Source organism: Lygodium microphyllum, chromosome 9 (genome assembly GCF_053477565.2).
Source record: "Lygodium microphyllum isolate KBCC chromosome 9, Lygodium_microphyllum_v1.1.10, whole genome shotgun sequence".
In the NCBI taxonomy this organism is placed as follows: Eukaryota; Viridiplantae; Streptophyta; class Polypodiopsida; order Schizaeales; family Lygodiaceae; genus Lygodium; species Lygodium microphyllum.
The window spans coordinates 53,591,180-53,612,339 of NC_141143.1; the positions used below are offsets into that span (position 1 = coordinate 53,591,180).

General features: G+C 43.3%; 1 protein-coding gene across 2 annotated transcripts in view; it reads left to right on the forward strand.

Annotated features, from left to right (window-relative positions):
- The first annotated feature begins 1,061 nt into the window (after window positions 1-1,061).
- LOC148031043 (uncharacterized) overlaps window positions 1,062-21,160 on the forward strand; it is a 73,622-nt gene continuing 53,523 nt past the window's right edge. Inside the window, exons 1-4 of one of the 2 annotated variants that reach the window (XM_087684563.1) lie at window positions 1,062-1,290; window positions 1,796-2,265; window positions 3,862-4,291; window positions 4,386-4,712. In XM_087684563.1, coding sequence (XP_087540689.1) covers window positions 1,222-1,290; window positions 1,796-2,265; window positions 3,862-4,291; window positions 4,386-4,712 — 1,296 coding nt within the window. In that variant the 5' untranslated portion in view covers window positions 1,062-1,221. The remainder of the gene's footprint in view (window positions 1,291-1,795; window positions 2,266-3,861; window positions 4,292-4,385; window positions 4,713-21,160) is intronic. The other variant, XM_087684562.1, reaches the window with a different exon arrangement.

The following is a 21,160-nucleotide window of genomic DNA, read 5'->3' on the forward strand; positions in this document are numbered from 1 at the left end:
CTCTCGCCATAGCTCTCCAAGTGCAAGCTTCGATCCTTCTCACCTTTCAAAATTTTTGTAGTTTTTCCAAGCAAAAAGTATCCCCCTAAAAACTTGCATAAATGGGAAAAATGTAAAAGATGCTTTTTTATAGAAAGCCATATTCATCCTTACATCTTTGATAGATGTCAACCAAGTCCCAGTTGTGTGTAATACCCATCATGATATCCTACTATGCTCCTCTCTATTGAGTTCTAAGAAAGGGGACCCCAAGCTATACTATAAAGATAGAAGGCAATCCATATGACACCCATGTAGCTATACCCACATGTTTGTTTAAGCCTATCGACACTTTGTGGTCTCATCTCGTAATGTAAGTCTAGATTACTCTAGAACAAGTTTGGAGTATCTCTATCTCAAGAGGCTCCAAAGGCTGTGCATAAAAATTGGTGTCTAGAAAACCTTGCCTCTAATATGATGCTACATTAACCTTGACCCTACTTTCCAATCCCCAAAATGCTAACCTTGAGTGTCTCCTCCCTAGATTCGATCCCAACATCTAAAACCTTGATTTATACATCACCCGAAACATTAATCTCATACCCTTGTCCAAACTTAGCCCCTATCTATGAACAATGCCTTACGTAGATGATAGGTGGAGTCTTTGTGTCATTATAAGTGTAATTGCCAATAAAGATTGTGAATAACATAGTTTAGGGTCTGATAATACAATTTGCGAGTATGACTAAAACTCTCTCAATGTTGCTTAGTGATACACATTTTCAACCAGAGAAACCACTTACAAAACTAGATTGAAAGAGCTAGTTGGAAGCGTATGATATTTTATGTATCTTTATCATATTGCATCATGGTTATTTTCTCTCTCATTGAGGATGAAGCTATAAGAAACCCTCATGATAACTCAATAATACTAGAGCTACCATAAATTCTATACAATGTGACATGTTACATGTTAGAACATGAATTTGGAGTGTGAATACCATGAATTTGCCCCGTGGTACTTAGAATTGAAGCTACACGGTATGTGAATGCAACATGCTATATGTTAGAACGTGAATTTAGAGAGTGAAATGTATCCGCGTGAGGAAAGTGTCGCCACAACGATAGCATAAATGGTGCAAAGTTACCATGAAGCAGCCTAACATTCCTTGAGATTGCTAGACGATCGAACAAAAGAGTTATATTAGGAGCGGGAACGGCAGCCATGATGATGTCTTAGCGATGGGTGACAAGCCGCTCTTCCCGATTCTTTCAGAATCAGCTTCTCCGCTCTTCCCGATCGAAAGTCAGGTTAGCGCGCATTCCGCAATCTTTCCCTTGTGTTCTCAATACGTCTATGTCTCACATGGCGTTTCACAATTGCCCTGAACCTAGTGTAGCAGCATTTCTAAGCTGAAATTTGTCGCCATGCCGATTCTCTTATACTAGTACGTGAAGTGTGGCCATTTCCTTCCTAGATTATCCAAGAAGGCACTTCAGTGATAATCACCTCTAAGGGTACAAAATTCCTTTACACAAGTTAATGATGAAACGGACAAGGGATCCCTGGCAGTCTGCTGAGGGGCGATATCAAATAGTTGTTGTCTGCCAGAGTGTTTTTTCTTATGTTTTGCGTTTAATTGCTGCAGAAAGTGAGGAGCTTTAAATCAGGTATTCCGTGTTTTCGTTTCCACTAACATAAATTTTTGTCGGAATGCGTGAGTTCCATACCTTCAGGAACAATCATCTGGAAAACTAAAGTACCTAGAATTTTAATCACCCTAAAAGATTGTAATCTTTGCTGGATAATTCGCAGGTGACCCCACAGGCACCTGCATTGCAGGAACCCTTACCATGGCTGTCTAATCAAAGCTTTTCTGAGAGCCTGCTTCCTACTGAACCTACATCCATATCTGAGCTGTATGTGGGGGGCATTGGCAACGAGCAGCAGCCTGAGAACCGTGCATTGGGACAAGATCTTGATCAGGTGCTTTTGAGTCCAAGGGATGACCTCAGGAGAGACAATGATGATCAAGGGGAGGTTGAAAGTTACTTTAAAATGGAAGGAAAGAGAAAGAAGGGAAAGGAAAAGGAGCACGGACATGAACACAAGAAGCATAAGAAAAAGAAGAAGGCCAAGATCTATAATGCATACAATAGGCATGCGAGTGGTTTGGGAAGTATACTTGGGAACCGGGAGGCTAGATTGGTGGACATAGAGACTAGAGACTATTACTTTGATACACGTGGAGATCATGACAATTTGACGTACGGCTCATTATACAGGTTGGTTTATGTGCTGGATTCAGGTTCTTTGTCAAGTTCACTTTTCTGCCACGGCCACTTCTGCTATTTGAGTATCTGCACTATCTAAGGAGATTTTAACAGATGGTTTCTCACTGTTTGTGAACACGTCTTGAAAAATCAAGATGAGAGATGTGTACATTTTTTTCCTTAGATAAGAAACACACAAATGTTAACAATGGAGCACCTTCCCTCCTATTATTAGCCAAGAGAACAAGGCAAGAGCCATGCTGGGATTCTTCCTATGCTCAGCTTGGATAGCTTGCAAGGCGAATGAACAGCAGAGCATGATTTCATTGGGTCCTCCTCCTTGGTATTGGCCTTACCTAGGAGGAGGACCAATTGAGTGTTTAAGTGGGCAGAGCACAGACTTGCTCACAATATAAAAATGGGCTGAAGCACTTTTCACAAGGTAGAAGGGTTTGCATTACTGGTCTTCCTTTAACGGCCCTTGGCTATATTTTTGTGAAAAGGGTCCTATCTGCACATTAGGTGACAGTGACAAAATTGGCTGTTTGTTGTGGGAAACATCCCAATGGCAAAATGTGATGCAAGTAATATTGTTCTTAAACAATTTGAATGATGATCTCATGCATCTATCTTTTGCAAAGAGGCCCTATATTTAAAATGGCTTAGGGTTAAATAATCATGACAAAACCTGGATATTACAGCTTGTAGGAAGGCTGTTTGAGCCACACGTTCACTTTTGTTTCATTGGGATGGATTTGTGTAACGTACCAGAGGCAAATGGGCAAATGCCAGTTTTTTCCTTCTCTTTGTGGCGATAGTGGCAGACATAAAGTTGTTTAGCAAGTAACATGCCTTCTTGCTCAAGAGTGCTTACCACTCTTTTCTGCCCGCAAAAGTCTCTCCAGTTCAATCACTGCAATTGATTGTATTAGTTTAGCAGCTTGGAAGATCTGAATGCACAAAACTTGTCTACTTATTTTAGCGGCAGCAGAATGCTAGACCTGTGCATGTATTTATAGATTATGCATTTATACCTGCAGGGAATGTTTGAACATCATCTTCTAGATTGTTTCTGATTTGATTCATTTACATTATCAGTTGACACTTAGTTGAGAGCTGCCTGATATTTTAGATAATCCTATCCAGTTAGCTTAATTTGTTTTGCCCTTTGTATCTATCAAGTTTTCTCCACAAGTGAATAGGATTCATTAGACATGGGAATTCCATATAATGTATGTCACATCGAACCTGTAAGAGCATAAGTTGTGCAATGACTAAATGCAAGAATGCTGCCCTAAGCATCAACCTTGATACAATAACCCTTGTATAGTCCTTTCTGATGATGCTCTAGGAGCTGAGCAGATTGTACAGAGCCCAGTAAATATTTCTTTTTCAAGAAAAATAGGGCAGTGCCGATGATAACATGTTTTTGTTTCTCTTTGAAGTCCATTTCTGCAGCCTGCTGTTGATCGTGATTCTAATTATGTACTTCCACCTGTTCTATGAGTTTTCTTAACAAGCTCTGTTAATGGATTATTTTATTGCAAGTTATTGTAAGGTTTAATGCAGGAGTTAACTTAGAAGTTGGAGCTTAACTTCCATGTGTAGGATGGATGTTGCTCAATTCCGTCGTCATCGAACACGACTCCTAAGGTCGGAAATTGACAAGCCTCTTTCTCCTATGCTTGGGTTTACTTGTGTTGAGGAAGATGATGCCACTATGGATGAGAATACGAAAACAGAGAGGCGCTATTGGGCTCCAAAATATGCTGCTTTGGAGCGCAGAAAAGACCTAAAGAGGCTTCACATGTCTTTGAACTCATATAAGTCAAAAATCAAGAAGGATGTTCAAGTCCCATTTGGTGACTTTATTGTTATTAGCGACTCAGATATTGAGCAGGTCAAAACAGATGGTAACCACACACTTAGAGAAGAAAGCTGGGATGACTATGTGATCCGTAAAACAAAAGAGTTTAACCAGTTAACAAGAGAGAGACCACATGATGAAAGTTTGTGGATCTCATTTGCAAACTTTCAGGCAAGCTAACTTACCAACTCAATCGTCTCTTTTCCAAAGGTTTGACTTGCACATGGTGACATGGTGTTTTTTTCTTGGTGACTAAATGGAGCAGGATGAGTTGATTAAAGAGGCTTCAAGGAAGGCTGTTGCACAGCAGGTGTTGGAAAAGAAAATGACAATTTTGGAAAAGGCTTTAGAGTACCATCCCATTAGCGAGGATTTGTTGTTGCTTTATATGGACACATGTAAAAAGAAGGATTCAGCCCCCACGTTGGCAGCTAAATGGGAGAATATGATAAAAAGAAATCCTGGAAGCTATAAATTGTGGAGGGAGTACCTTCACTTTCGGCGTGGAGAATTTTCTCTATTTACAGTATCATCTTTACGTAAACTGTACATTCAAGCTCTGCATGCATTTTCAGCTGCTCATGTTGAGAAGGTGCTTAGGAAGTTTTTTGCCCAGTTAAGTTCCATGTATTTTGTTGCAAAACTAGAGGTGACGTATATTGGAAAGGGTTTGGTCTTGTTTAGCATCTTTACATATACGAGTGTTGAATATTTTTTAGGGCTTTCTCTCTTTACTTTTCCACCTTTATGTTTGGAGTTTGAGCAGTTGACATACTGACAGGAAGTTTTTATATGTCAAAATTGATTGAAGTTCACCAACTTCTTTTGTAATAGATTTGCCTCAATGCATCTTCCTCAGTGACTAAGCATCTGTGAGGAATCACAACAGTATTGCCAAGCTGAAGTTATGAATGATGGGATGTGTGAGATTTTAAGCTGAACTGCATTCACGATGATTACTTGATAGCATTGACTCATTGATTTTAGTGGAGAAAGTGCTTGTTTGGTTTGAACTAATGATTTTTTTGCAATAGACTGAAGTTTGACTGGCAATTGGTACTGGTTGACTACCGAATTTGTTATTGTGAGGCAGAGCTAATTCTCTGTATTCTTGTAAATTGACATCCCTTTATTTGAGCTCTCTGTGATTGAGCCATCAGATGAGCTTGAATGGCTCACCTTTTTCAAAGCAAATAGTGGCTCAATTTGTGGACATAAAATAGTGTTGGCAGCAATGAAGACAGAAGAGACCATAGTCCCTGACAGGCCCCTCAGGCAATGCAGCAATGGGTGAACAGCAGAGAGAGGTTGATGGATTCACCATGTGGCAAGGTTGGTAGGTCTGTTGGACCATAAGTGTATCGCAGGCAGCCCTCAGTGATGTTGGGTCATTTTGATGGATCATTATCCTCACAATGCTTGCTTGTATTTTCCCCTTGTTTATCAACACAACCGTAGGTTGTTTGGGTTATTTTGGCATGGTCACTTTGAGACTTGATTTTGTTTTGGTTTGAGAGAGTTAGGGGGACTGGGCATCTTGTTTTAGAGCCTATCCCCATATATTTTCTGTTGTCCGCAGCTATACAATTATGTTCATTGCTGTGTTTTGGTGCCTGCGTATTTGTGATCAGTCCAAAGGTGTTGGTGGCTGCTGGTTTATGTTTGAGGCCATTGGAGTTTGTTACTGGGAGGATTCAAGTGGTTCTTGATGTGAAGATTTGCAGGCAGTTGGGTTTTGGGGTGTTCGGAGTTCCAAAGTGAACTGAACATTTGCTGCTGCCTGACTCTTTGTGGTGCGAACAAACTGGAAACGAAGTTTTACCAGGCATCCTCTTTCATGGATCAGTGGACCTGAGGAGTGAGAATGTCATATGGACAGAGGGTTGGGGCATGCATGGATGATTGATGATGGCTGTTAAGCAGAGCTGGAGTGCAATTACCTCTCCAAAAAGTCTTTAAATTATTATGGATGGGAGGCACCAGAAGGGCAAGAAGGCCTAAGGTTCTTGACACTCAAAAGGCACTATGGTGGGCTGCAACACTTTTGGTCCTTCGAGTAGTCAGAGGAGGATTGACATGAAAGAGAGTATTAAGGACTTGGAGGGGCTCAATTGTGGGTTGATGCTGCTCTTTCCTTTAAACTTCTCTCTTCTTACTAGTTGCCTTCTCATATTTCTGCTTCTATCCCTCCCATTCTCCAAACTTTCCAGTCTTTTCAGGATTGGGAAGATGTGAGAAATGGATGTGGATTGTTCTAAAAGCTGATGGGATGCCCTAGTGTTTGAGACAACAATTTTTCTCTTCACCTAGAGCAGGTTGTTTTCACTGACAGCAGGCCATTTTTTACATGCTTCCTTTAGCCCCCTGAGACCTGTGCTTGGCAGCCCAACCTCTCCTGCTTGTGGGCTTCTTCCAAGTTGCTGCATTTACTGATTTCAGTTACATATCTCTGAAGGGTTGCTATGCTTGCAGTCATTGCTGCATTTCCTATCCTCAGAGACATCACCTATCTTCTTTGGCATTGAGAAATGGTGGTATACTGTGTTCGGGATCTATTCAAAGGAAGACACTCCTCAGCATCCCTTGGCCCACCACTCCTAAAGACGGTGGCTGTTGGACAGTCTTCCAGCTCATTGAGCTCACTGGTCGTGCTTGATTCATTATACTGTCAGTTTGTTCTTTGAATTATTGTGCAACGTTCTCTCTCTCAACCCTACTGTTTGAGTGTATTTGTTGGTTGTGAGTTGTTGTACATTGTGTTTTCCTTGTAATGTGTGTATGCAGTGCGGAAGCAAGAAAGGAACACAGAGAGAGAAGAACGCAGATGGAAAAGACGGAAACAAAAACTCTGATCTGACTGGGTGCACAGAAGGCTGAATACAGGTCTCCTGCATGTGTGACTGAGCACATCAGTGAGGGCGCTGAAGATGCTCAAACAGTGAGAAAGTGCCGCCCAGCATTGTAATGTCAGTGAACAGCAGCAAAGAAGTGAGCCGAGAAGGCTGAATGTTATGTTGGAGAGGACAGGGGAAGCCATGGACAGGACAACGAAACGCTAATGTTCACCTGATGCTCCTATGATGAAGGTTGCTGTCATGAGAAAAGGGGTGATGGACAAAGACAATGTTTGAGCTCCAAAAGTTCTAGAAGAGGGCTTAGGAAACATGTTTGCTGATACCCCCATCAGGACTTGGGTGTGGTGAAAGGCCAAAGGAGCAGAGAATCCGGTGGAAGGTCTGAACATGTCGATGTTGTCTGTCAATGATGAAATCCAACTGAGTAGCATGATCCTCTCTCAAATGAAGACCTGAAGAAACGGGTGGCAAGAACATGCCACTGGGAGCGAAGACGTCTTGAAAGGGTCACTCTGAAGGTATCTAGTTGACAATGGATGAGCCAAATCACTGGCATAATGAGATGACAATAGCGAGGAGCTATCGAAGGCATTGAAATGGACTCTTGCCAAGGACAAACATCAGGGGTCAAAAGGCATTGTATGGGCATGCTAGCAGAAAGGAAGGGTGACGTAGAGAAGAGGGAAAGCAGTCATTGCATGCTGAAAAGAACCTATGAAGATGAGAATCCGTGAAAGAGCTCAAATCGTGGGAATCCCCTTCTGACATTGATAGAAGGGCTACACAATTCACAGCCATGCCACTATCAACATCCGTTGCTGAAGGGGATTGGGGGTTCAAGGGAACTCTGGAAGGGGATTGGGGGCTACACAATTCACAGCCATGCCACTAATATCAACATCCGTGCTGAAGGGGATTGGGGGTTCAAGGGAACTCTTGAAGGAGATGGTGGGGGATGGAATAGAACTTGTGGGGTGGATATTAGCTTGATGGGTGAGGCAAAGGGGAGATGCTAAGGAGAACCCTGCTTAAATGAAGGGAAGTGGAGGTGATGAAGCCATGTTCCAAACAACTTGTCGAAAGGATGGCTCCTAAGGTACATCCTCTACAAAGAGAGCTAGTTTAATGAAGATTACCCTGAGACAGATAAGGCCATAAACCAAGAGGAGGTGAAAGCCCAAGTTTGAAACATATAGAACTTTTGCTATGGAACTCAAGGGTGGACAGCTGGGAAGTAGTGATATTGTGAACCCAACTACTAGGCACGGATGATATGTCACCTATGGTGAAACCCTCATTGAGAATGGAGATCTTGGAGCCAACCACACTTGTAAGTCATATCACTTGAAGCATTGCTATCCATGAGCCAAGGCTTTTGGGAAGATGTGCAAGCCATAGGAGAACCTCCATTTGATAGATGTGAAGGAGGATGGACTTGGTCATAATGATGGAAGTACATGTGGATGAAGAGAAGAGTTCCTTTGCTCCACCCTTTGTGCCTCCATGAAGGCTCCTGATCCTGCATGGCACGAGTCATCAAACAATGTTTAGGGTACACAAGGGTAGTGTAATGTGCTTGGTTCCTCCGAGAATACCGTGGGCCATATTGCAGCTGCTACTCCTTAGGGACCCCCTCAATCCTTGCGTCACGAAGAGTGTCACGTGCCCAACGAGGAGGAGGCTAGATCTCTCCTCATCGCTCTCCATCTACTAAAGTCTCTAGAATGTCCACTGATTGTTGGGGCTCAATCAGAGAGTCTGGTGGCGGAGAACTAAGCTCCTTATTTGAAGAAGAATCCTCAAGAGGTACGGGCTTCAAAGGGATAGTCACTGGCGCCCAACTATCTCATGGATCTCCAAGAAGGGGGTGCTCCTTACTCCTTTTGAGGTTGGATCTTCCATGAACCGAACATCATCGCTCATGTAGACATTCCGCTTAACGGGATTATACAATCGCTAACCTTGAGATTGCGAGCCATAGCCCACAAACACGTGTCTTTTGGAAGCCACTTCAAATTTCTCACGCTATGTTTTTGGGATGTGAACATGGGCGTCACACCCAAAAACTCTGAAATAGGAAACATCTGGCTTAGATCCAAAATACGCCTCATAAGGTGTCATACCAACAACAATGAAAGTAGGAGATGGATTAAGAATGTGGACTGCAGTAGTCACATCCTTAGCCCATAGACACTGAGGTGTTTGTTTATGCTCCATCATGGTACGAGCCATCTTGATCACATTGTGATTCTTCCACTCCAATATGCCATTCTCCTGAGGGGTATTTGTGTTGCCAAACTCTTGGTGGATACTGCGATGTATACAAAAACGAGCAAGCTCATTAGAAACAAAATCTTTGCCCTTATCCGATTGTAAGGTCTTTGGTTTTTGGCCCGATCGGTTCTCCTCAAAGAGTAACCAATCTGTGAAGTTGGAGAAAGTCTTTGACTTCAACTTCGAAAAGTAAGCCCATGTCATCCTGCTGTAATCATTCACAATTAGCATGAAATACAAGCTTCCTTATAAGGGACTCCATCCTCATTGGTCCACCAAGAGCGGTAGAAATAGGCTCCAAGGGTGCTGAAGATTGCCCCGAAGCCTTCCTGGGAATAGCATCAAGAGTTTGCTTCCCACGGATGTAGGATACATACAGTTACTGGCTCACTACAATATTTGGCAAACCTCAAACAAGCTGTCCCTTAGATGCCTTCCGAAGGTAATCATAGTTGAGGTGGCCAAACTGAGCATGCCAAAGCTTGGATTGTGTTTGAGAGGTAAGAAGAAGAGAAGTCAAAGCAGACGAAGACCGCAACTTGTAGACTCCATTCTCCTCATAACCTGAAGCAAGGATCTATCTCAATCCATGATTAAGAAATCAAAAGGAATCCACATCAAACTCGACCAAGGGGCTAAGGGCACAAATCTTGTGTACCAAAAGTAGATGTTATCCCAAGGTCGGCACATAAAGCACCTCAGATGTATGGGCACCACCCGATCTGTTTGGAATAAGATGCATGTTACCCCATCCCTGAGTAGGGATAGAAGAACTATCACCAATGAGAATCTGCCCATGCAAAGGCCGCAAATGATTAACACCTGTGGTAGAAGGAGTCATGTTAGGATGCACCACTGTCAACAATCCACTCTTAAGTGTGTGGGGCCATCAACACATCATCAGAGGCCTTAAGGATCAATGCCTCAACCACCTCTAAATGGAGAAAAGCAATCAATGAGAGAGCAACCATTGCGATGAATTCCTTTGAAGATTTCTCCTTCTTCTCCTTTTCCTTCTTCTCATTGTCGGGGCAGTCCTCCTTCCAATGACCCATCTTGTCACAAATATGACTAGTGGACTCTTTTTCCTAACCTTTCTTTGATTTGTCCTCCTTCTTTTGGTCCTTCCCCTTCTTTTGAGAGGATTGACCTATCAATGCCTCCGATTTAGAAGCATTGGTTCCTTTCAATTGCTCCTCTTAGTCCAAGACCATAGGAACCAACTTGTCCCAACAAAGTCTCTCCAACCACCCTGAGGTAATCAAGGCGGAATAAAAACCATTGAAATGAGGCGGTAACTGTGAAAGAAGAGTTATCGCCATATCTTTAGAAGTGATCACCTTCCCTACATTTTGCATCTGCATCTGAAGCTACCTCATCTTGTTGATATGCTCCCACATAGAATATGACTTGTTGACACTCATGGTCCTCATTTGTACTTCCAAAGAAACTCGTTTCATGACAGTCATTTGATTCTACATCTAATCAAGCTCCAGCCATATCTCGCGAGTCACCATCAAATGCTTTATATGGGAGATCATAGCTGTAGTGCATGAGAGAAATAAAAATGAGCGGATGCGAGCATTGAGTTTGTCCCAATGCACTTGAGCCTTTGCCAACTCCAACTTATCACTTGTAGAGAGTTTAGACTCGTCTCTCGAAGAAGGATAGTGGATAGCCTTTGTAACAAGCTCCGCAAAATCATAGGATTCCAAAATGGCAAGCATCATAACACATTAGATGTGCTAGTTCTCGTCATCACGCTTTTGATCTGATGGAAGAGTTGGTAACATGGGCATCTTTCGGTCCATGATCTCTTGAAACTCTGTCTCGGCCTCAAAAGACATCTTCACCTAAAATGCCTACACAAAAGACAAAAAGCAACCCCCTTTGACTGTGTAAACACAACCTACTAGGGCTCTTCGCCACTCGTCTCGCTCCTCCTTCACCCGTTCGAGGCGATGAAAAGGTAAAATCTGCACTTGAAGGCCAAAAACACAGCCTTCTTCCTTCTCAAATAGCAAAAATCAGTAGCAGCTTCAACAACTCTACTCCTTCCTTGCATGCCCACGTTCGCCTCAGCCTTATTTGATTCACAGCCCTCCTGCTCGCCCTTCAACACTGAAAATGCAGCGTTGTGTCACGCTGAAATCTCCTCTTCAGGTAGGCCACCCTTAGTGAGTCCTTCAATGCTCTGATACCATGTCAGAGTGAAGTGGTGCGGAAGTGTATGACTAGGACTAAGAGTGAACACAGAGAGAGAGAGAGAGAGAGAGAGAGAGAGAGTGGAACACAAAATATGCAATGAAGAATGCTGTATAAGGAAGTAGATACGTACACAGGCACAGAGTGTATGTCTCCACCTCGAAGATCTCACGGGCTGTGAACCTTGGAGTATGTGCAATAGTGTCCACGATTAGCAATTTGGAAACCTATGATCAGAAATGTATGAAAGTGTGTGGAGGCTGGGTAGAATAAATAGCCCAAAAGAAATGCTAAAAATAATGCAGGTCTGCACCTGACTGCAGAGAAACTGGCCAATTGCTCCTGCTGTGCCATATGGCACCTGTGATGACTGCTACCTGCTGTGCCAGCTGAGGTCACCTGCTGTACAACCAGACTGCCACATTGCCTACTGCGATTGCACAGAAATCTGCCACATGGATATCCTGCCTGCTCCACCAGACAAAACTGCTTGTGAATGCATATGACTGCCTGTCCAGGGGATGACAATCTCTAACAGTTGCATCATCTTATATTCTTGGAGAGAGGGAGGTTGGAGGCATTGCTGCTGGTCATCATTGTGCTGGTGCCCTACTGGTATTGTATTGCACATCTTGTGCTCCATCTTCTAGATTCCTTTGCTTGGTTCACGTGTTCTTTCTTTCTATCAGTGTTCATGCTTTCTCTTTAATGCTTCTGATCTACACGTTCTCACATGGTATCAGATGACCAGGGTCTTTGGTTTGCTAGTTTTGTTTCCATTTTTTGCTGCTGGAGCTTTCTAAACCTGCATTTCGACTTTCTATCCCTTCCTACTTGGCTGGCAACCTCTCTTTGTGTTGGGTGAACTGTCTTAGTGCTGAACGATGTGTCTTGACAGTTTTTGGAGCTGTTTTCCCTGTGTTTTTGCCTGCTGGTTGGTTGTTTTGGGTTGGCATTGCTTCACCTATGCTGTTAGCAGAGTATGTGAGCTCATGTGTGAGTCTGAGTATGTATTATGGCTGGGCACATTAGATAGTTATTTTAGGCATTTCTAGTGTGTAGCATTTCAATGTCTATATATATATTCTGGGCTCCTTCTCCTTAGTTCAGTTCACCACCTGGAGATCTTGTGGAGAGAGGAGCCGATGCCAGTGCCCACGCAACCAATGACTCACTATTGTATGCGACAGTCTCGTGTTTGATATATGGATTCCATTTCCCGAGCATACATCTGAGTTCTCATTTGTATTGTGTTCTTTCTTCCCCTTTCTCTTTTGTCTTGTGTTTCAACAGTTTATTACAATTTATGTCTACCCTGCCATTGCTGCACCACTTCTGACATGGTATCAAATTTCAAGATTTGTGCTCCTACTGTATTTTATTGCTGATTTCAGGACTGTTTTCACCCTTGTTGATTAGGTGACTGCTGCTTCATATAGGTGATTTGTTTTACTTGTGTTTTTTGCAGATTTGCCAACACCTATTGTATATAGTCTCTCTATTGCTTGTGTTTTCAGTTTTCAGGCTGCTGCGACTGTTTTTCAGCCTATTTGTGGCAGTACTCAGCCTGCATTTTGGCGTTCTTGATTCCTTCCTAGCTGGGCGATTGTACTTTCAGGTCGTTTTTGCCGTTTTTGGTAGTTTTTGATTGATTTGTTGATTTTTGCAACAACTTTTGTCTTTTTTTGGTCAAATTTTGGGTTATACTGTATGTGAACTCTTGTTTTTTGTAGTCTATGCTCGTGTTTTGGTTGTGTTCCCTCTCCAAATATCTTCTCTTCTCTACTTCTCTTCTAAATCCTCTACAGATGGCTCCTTCATGCACATCCACTGATGACAAGCTCCATGGACCTGATTATTACATGTGGAGTGCATTGATGAAGGCTTGGTTTATCTAGAAGCGGTTATGGTACGTGGTTGGTGGAGCTATTGCACGTCCTCAACAGCATTCTCCTGTTCCAGCTGATCTTGATGAAAACAACCATGAGGAAGCAGTGCTTACACGGGATTCAGATGATAGCCATGCTTATTTAGCCTTACTTCGGTGTACTTCCAAAAAAGTCCTACTAGCAATCACCTCCTGTAGAATAGCTTCAGACGTATGGTCGAAGTTGCAGTTGATGTATGAGCCTCCTTTCACCATGAGGGCCGTTACTCTCTATGGCTAGCTCTAGCAACTGAAGTTTGAAACCAAAAATATGATCCAATCATTCCTACTTTGAGTTACCTAAATCCAGGATCAGCTTTGCACTATGCGGTCTGCCCTATCAGAGGCACATCTTGTTGGTATGGTACTCTATAAGCTTCCTCAAGAGTTTGATGGAGTGGCAAATGCTTTACGAGTGCACACATCTACGACTCATGTGAGTTTTCTTCATATGTCCTCCATGTTGCTTGAGCATGAGAGGACTCTACGACTATAGGGGCGTCTTTTGTCACATTATGGAGGTTTAGGTGAGGCTCTTGCAGCTTCTGAGAGGGTTTCGAAGATGAAGAAGTCGAAGGCCCAGTGTTAACATTGTGGCAAGAAGGGCAACTTATGGAAGGATTGCAAAGAGTTAGTGTCTTCTAGGAAGAAAAAGGAGCAGAAGACGAAGCGGGATGCGGACTTCTCAGATGAGTCATCATCTACCTCAGATTCTGACTTAGATCCTCCGGCCAAGGCGTGGAAGGGATCCTCTTCTTCGGATGGTGGGAAGGGCTTGGTGGCCCCTTCCTCAACTGCTTTCTAGTGGTGGTGATGAGGTCATCCCTCATGACTCTCTAGTGCCAGAGAGGGAGTGTGAGAGGGTGGTAAGATGGGGCAGCTGTGCCTCATCTATATTTCTATATAGATGCACATGATCCAGAGAGGGACATTCCTGATGCATCGACCGAAGTCTGGCAGGTACAAATCTTGGAGCTAGGATTGCCATCTAGGTTCATGATGGGCTAGTTCTTTGACAGAGAGCGGGTGGCTTTCGTTTGGAGTTCACATGAGGGGACACTTTGGCGGTCTGGCCGAATTCATGGTCATTTATGCGTTGCGGCATTGGTGACAGGATGATCATGTATGCTACATCAGTGGCATTGTTGATAGACATTGAGAGCTGCTATGATTTTCTCTATCTTTAGGAGTTGGTATGATCGACATCGACATCAAGTTCTCTTCGAGGCATCTTGGTGGTGGCTTGATCACCCATTGCTTGGGTATCCATGGTTCTACTTGGTGGTTCTATGTTGTATGGTTTCTGATTCATTCTCATTGTACCATTGTATTGTATCAAATCACCCATGATCTGAGAGAGGGTGTTAGTAGAGTATGTTAGCTCATGTGTGAGTCCGAGCATGTATTATGGATGGGTACATTAGATGGTTATTTTAGGCATTTTTAGTGTAGCATTTTATGCTATTGTGGCATTTATTACTGCTAGTCGGTAGCGTTAAATGCTGGCTGACCTGACATATTTTATGGCATTATTTATGCCTATATATATATTCTGGGCTCCTCCTCCTCAGTTAGTTCAGTTCACCATGTGGAGGTCCCGTGGAGAGAGGAGCCAGTGCCCACACAACCAGTGACTCATTGTTGTATGCGACAGTCTCGTGTTTGATATATGGATTCCATTTCCCGAGCATACATCTGAGTTCTCATCTGTATTGTGTTCTTTCTTTCCCTTTCTATTTTGCCTTGTGTTTCAGTAGTTTATTACAGCTTATGTCTACGCTTCCATTGCTGCACCACTTTTGACACATGCCTGGTGTGAAGGCTCGTACATCTTGCATTTGTGGGTTGATGTCATCCAATGGCTGGTAAACCTGCATTTTTACTGATTTGCAACCTGCACTTTTGTGTTTTTGGTGTTTTCAGTTTTAGAGAGGATCTCGTGTGTCTGTTGTTATGGTTCTTTACTACATTGACTTCATTGCTGCTCTACTCTTTGTTTACTTTTGCGTGCTTGTGTGCATGGTTGTTGAATGGCTGAAATCTTGTTTGATTGGGCTGATTTTGACAACAAAGTGCCCTTGAGGTCTCTCTCTAACTCTTATCTTTCTTTTGTCTCATGGCATCTCAGCGTTGTTCTATTGATGACGAGCTTGAAGGCACTAACTACTCACCTTGGAGTGCCATTTCGAGGCTTGGTTTGTGCACTTACATGGGAGGTTGCGATCTCTAGTTGATGCTCTAGACGTTTGAGCTTTTGAAGGTGCAAACAGTGGTGGCAAGAAGAAGAAGAAGGTAAAGTGCTTCTTATGTGGCAAAAGAAGAAGCATCTCCGGAAGGATTGTGAGAAGCTAGTGGCTTTTTTAGAAGAAGGGGAAGAAGGGCAAGGGCGACTCAAACTCTTCTTTATCCTGAAACTTAGAATCTAATTCCGGTCATGCGGCTAGGACTACTGTGATTGAGGAATCCATTTTTTAGCCCTAGTGATGCCACGGTCCTAGGTGATTGTCATTGTTTGTATGCATTATTATATTATAGCTTTTGGTAGATTATTGTTACAATATGGGGCATGGTGGCAGTTCCTAGGGGTTTGGTGTTTCCCATCTTTGTATATTTCATTATATTCATCACCCATGATTCAAGAGAGGGTGTTAGTTTAGTGTGTGCGTATCATGGGCTTTATGCGTTGTGTTTAGCCTTCAGTTGGGTGCCTAACAAAGGCAGTTGGGCAGCCCATTTTAAGGTTTCTTTAGTTGTCTTTGTCTCGCCTTGAGGATTTCAGGGTTTCTTCACTTGTCTTGTATCTCGCTTTGAGGCATCTATGTATGCTTCACTCGCCTCTCAATTGTCATATCGCATTATCTTGCATCATTGGAGAGAGGGAGACTCGAGGCATTGCTGCTGGTCATCATTATGCTTGTTCTATACCGATATTGTATTGCACATCTTGTGCTTCATCTTATTGATTCCATTGCTTGTTCATTCCAAGTTTTCTTGCATTCATGTGTTTTCTCTTTCCATTAGTGTTTATGCTTTCTTTTTCATGGTTCTAATCATCTGTTCATTCTCATAAGATTGAGGAGTATAGTCTGACCACATTCTGCTCAAGTATTTTGTGAACTTTATGTTCGTCATTTGCTCTCAACATTTGGTGAATAGGAAGAAGATGAGGGGGAAAGATATGTTGCCCTCCACATTGGAACCATATTGTCGCATGAAGTCCTCCAATGATGGAGTAGCTTGATTAGATACCATAGGATTCCAAGATAGAGGTGTGACATAATGCTGCATTAGGTCCTCCAATGAAGGAGTAGCTTTATTACACATCATAGGATCCCAAGATGGAGGTTTCTAAGACATTATGTAGTAGATGCATGTTGTTTGTGCAAACTCATACAAACCAAGCTTTTTGCTATGGTAATTTTCTAAATAATCAGTTGCCACTATGATACACCTCTTCTGTGCAGAGGGGATGATGGGGTAATTGGACCCACGAAATCGATGCCCCACTTCTCGAATGCTAGTATAGCCATGATAAGAGTTAGTGGGTGCTTTCTATTCTCCCTTCTATTATGTCTTTGACATACATCACATCTCTTGACATATGCAAATGCATCATGCCCTCAACGTATGATGAAAAGAGGGAGAAGATGCAACTAATACGAATGAATGAATGAAGAAAGTATAGATATGGTGCTCAAGGAGTAGAGTTGTCCGACAACCATTGACTCTTGTGGGAGTGAGCTGAGGGAGCATGTCGTGCTCCATGTATAGATCTAAGGAGCAATACCACCAAGAATGAACTAGATATAGTTAGATTGGAGCCAAGGATGATGAAATACAACAGTTGAGGTGTTAAGCTAAAAAGGATGTACTACACATTGATTCTTCATTAGCTCATTAAAACATTCCCAAAACTCAAATTTTACCAAAGTTTCTGTTTCCCATAAGCAAATACCCAAACCTTGGGAAGGTCCACATCTATAAATAAGAAGCTGCCTAGCCACTTAGTTCATCCATTGTCTTGTAGATTTCAGCCATCAGCTCTTCTTATAGTGGTTTTCTAGCCTGCTACGACTGTTGTCATGCCCCCTTCATCACTTGGCAATATTCTAGCAGTTGTTGCCTAGTTTACAGGAGGTGCTCTATGGCTGCATTTTGCTGATTAGTTGGTGAGTGATGCATCCTGCGTGGCGACTGCATCCAAACCACCTTTATCATCAAGTGACTACTCCGGCAGCTTTGGAGGTAATCAATTCTCCATTTGGTGCTTTTGTAAGCAGTCCTACATCAGGTCTTTCTCTTACACTTGTTGTCCATCTCCAGCTTGTTGCTGATGATCAGTTGCCATCGTCTTTCGGCAGTTACATTGCTGCATTTACTAGTCCCAGCTCTACAGATTGTTGCATCTTGGTTTCCAGCTTGCTGTGCTTCCACTTTCAGCATCATCTCAGCTCCGATCGGTAGTTACAACACTTAGGATCCATCTCTAGTGGAGGTCACTCTCCAACTACTTTGTCAGCTTACTCCCATGAGTAAATTGGCTGTTGATAGCTCTGCCTTGAGCATCTTGTACTCTCTTTCCTTCATTTATAGCATTCACTCATCCACTTTAGTATTCTCCTTATTGTCTATTTGTGTTTTTGTGTTTTGCGTTTTTGTCTTTGTGCTTGGTAGGTCCTTGGGCAACCAACATGCACACTTGGTGTGACACCTTGTTGTCAAAAGTGGTACAGCAATGGAAGCATAAACATGTGCTGAAATAAACTGCTGAAACAGAAGACAAAAGAGAAAGGGAAAGAAAGAACTCAATATAGATGAGAACTCAGATGTATGCTCAGGAAATGGAATCCATATATGAGACGAGATTGTCGCATACAACAATGAGTCACTGGTTGTGTGGGCATTGGCACCAGCTCCTCTCTCCATGGGACCTCTAGGTGGTGAATTGATTGACTAAAGATGATGAGATATGCTAGGTGAAGGAGTTGTGCAACAAACTTGGATTTCCCAAGTGGTTGCAGTACCCTCACTCTCCCAATGAAATTAGTTAGTCGCCCGGACAAGACACGATGCACAGCTTGTATCAATATGCAAAGTCCGAATTCTGTAAATTGTCCCTTTGGTTCTCGAGGTCCTCCATGCGGATTGGGAAGGCCCGCTAGAATGTGGTAGGCAAGACCACTTGGACCCTTGAACTATTTATCTCCATGCCTCTTAGGCCCCAATGGGGAGGGAAGAACCTATGGGTGACAAATCACGAACACACTGTTGAGTCTCATGAGATGGGATGGATACACTCGCGTTAGTAAGACGCTGTGGTCGAGCGAGTCAATGGAGGCTAGTCTGAGGGCAATCAAAGGTGATGTACCATTGAACCGAAGAGACATAGGAGCCGAGATGGGTGGATGAAGCATTGGTGCTCTCTCCGTGCCTTGAAACCTCTTCGAGAAATGTCGAGCTCACACCACAAAGTGATCCATGAGTATGTCTAGGTTGTCCAATCTTGATCGAGACACCCTGGTAGGAACCACAACAAAATTAGGGTGGTCTCATATTACCCATCATGAATTTTACAACAAATGGATTACGCTCTTCTAGGAGCCTTCCTTGTGGTGGGTTTGGGAGCTCTGCGACGCTAAGGTCCACCCCATGGCCTGTTTATCTGGAACTGCGGCAGCGCCTTGGTAACACAATCGGGCCGGTCGTCAACCCCTTAAGTGACACATGGGGATTTGAAGGACATGTTAGTGTGTCACTAGGCTAGCACCGAGGCGTGCAGGGTGTTATCAGTGTGCCTTTCTCCCCCGAGCCTCAAGGGGAGGTTGTACCTAGAAAGCACTATACAACCAATGCCGGTGAGGGCGGCAATATGGAATCTAACATGGTGGGATCCTCGATGCCTCGTAGAGAGATCCACCCTGTCCCAACGGGGAGAGAGAATGACATGGCACTTGGAGAGGGTGGAAACCCGAATCCTTAGGCGTATTAGAACCGGAATGGTAGTTTTGAGTACCCAACTAGCGTCGTAGCCCATATGACCTCGCGGAATGGAGTGAATGGGGAACCATCAGGTCCCGCGTTCATCTCATTGCCTAATAAGATAGGTTTAAGATCCCGCAGTCAAGGGTTCTACTGCGGGAACGGAAGGAGAACGTCGACTTATGCCTTAGTTGTTGCTTGAAGAAGCTCTCAAGTGACTAGACATAACAGGAGTTAGAGAACTCGGGAGGGATCCTGTGTCATAGCGGCCAATAACGCCTTGGCCACAGCACAGAATGGTGGTGCCCAAATAAGAAGGCAAAGAACAACTAGTCTTGGTAATGGCAACACAATTGCCTCTGTCATGGTGGGAGCCTCGATGCCTCGTGATGAGACCCACCCTGTCCTTACGGGGAGGGATAGAGATATGGCCCTAGTGTTAAGGTTGACGAGCTTGCATACATACCCGAGAATTGTGATATGGGGGATTGGAAGCTTCACCAAGCGGTCTATGTGGAGCGCCTTGAGATGTATGCTCCAATTAGATTTATACCGAAAGGTTAAGAAGTGCGATCGAATCAGGTGCTTGCGAAATTGGTTTGTGCGGTTCAATATCATTGTCGAGTCTCGTGAAGCAACTTTGACCATTTTGACTCGTATTAAGGAAGAACGTACGTTTTGTCGGTGGCACGCTCGCCCGTCGGTACCTTTTAGAGAAAGCAAGATTGTGGCCCCGTCACGAACAAGCCATGGTCTTGATAAGAGACCTATCTTTTCGAGTTTGAATATCAACTCAGTTTGCTCCAAGCGGGGTGAACTCGATATGTTGGCTCATAAAGAACACTAACATGTGATTGGACTGCAAGAGACACGAATTTTCCAAGGTGGATGGCCTCTACGGCTATACAGGTACGACTCATTCCAGCGCATGGGTTTGAATAAACCCGATGAGAGAGGATTGTGCTGAGGCGAAGTGGAAGCAAATAGGGAGTGAGAGTTGTGAGTTGAAGTCAGACACAGTGATCAAGGAGTTCAAGGACTCAGAGCTAAAGAGTGTTTGACAATGATAGAGTGAGAGTAAGTCGTCGAATGGGTGTGTACCAGTGTGGTACACACAAAGAATGAAAGAATGTATTTATACTTAGGGTACGGTACACTTACATCTGTTACGGTGGGTTCGCATGTGTGAAGTAATATATATACGGGAGAGCGTGTAAAGGGCCTTTACACCCAACAACCTCCCACTTAAAGGTCCTAAGCGAACCTTTAACCAACTTCCACGAGTCTAATGCAATGCTCATGTGGAGCCTTTGCAAGACTTTTAGTGAGAACATCTGCAAGGTTATCTTGTGATTTGATCTTAGTCAGGGTGACTAGACCATCATCCAAAACTTGTTTGATAAAATGATACCGAACATCAATATGTTTGGTACATGCATGAAACATGGTATTCTTAGCCAGGCATACAACGCTCTGGCTATCACATCTAAGTATAAGTGTTTTGGTGGGTAGTCCAAAGTCCTGCTTCTTTTGAAGCCTCAATGGCTGAAATATATTCAGCTTCAGTGGTAGAGAGTGCTACTATTTTTTGCAATCTAGAGCACCAAGAAACTGCCACACCTGTCAAGATAAAGATATACCCGCTAGTAGATTTGCGAGTATCCAAGTCACTTGCCATGTCTGCATCACAATACCCCTGCAGATCCAACGTACCCTTGCCATAGCAAATACATTTTCTGTGTGTGCCCTTAAGGTACCGTAAGATACATTTCACTACTTCCCAATGTGCTTTGCCTAGAT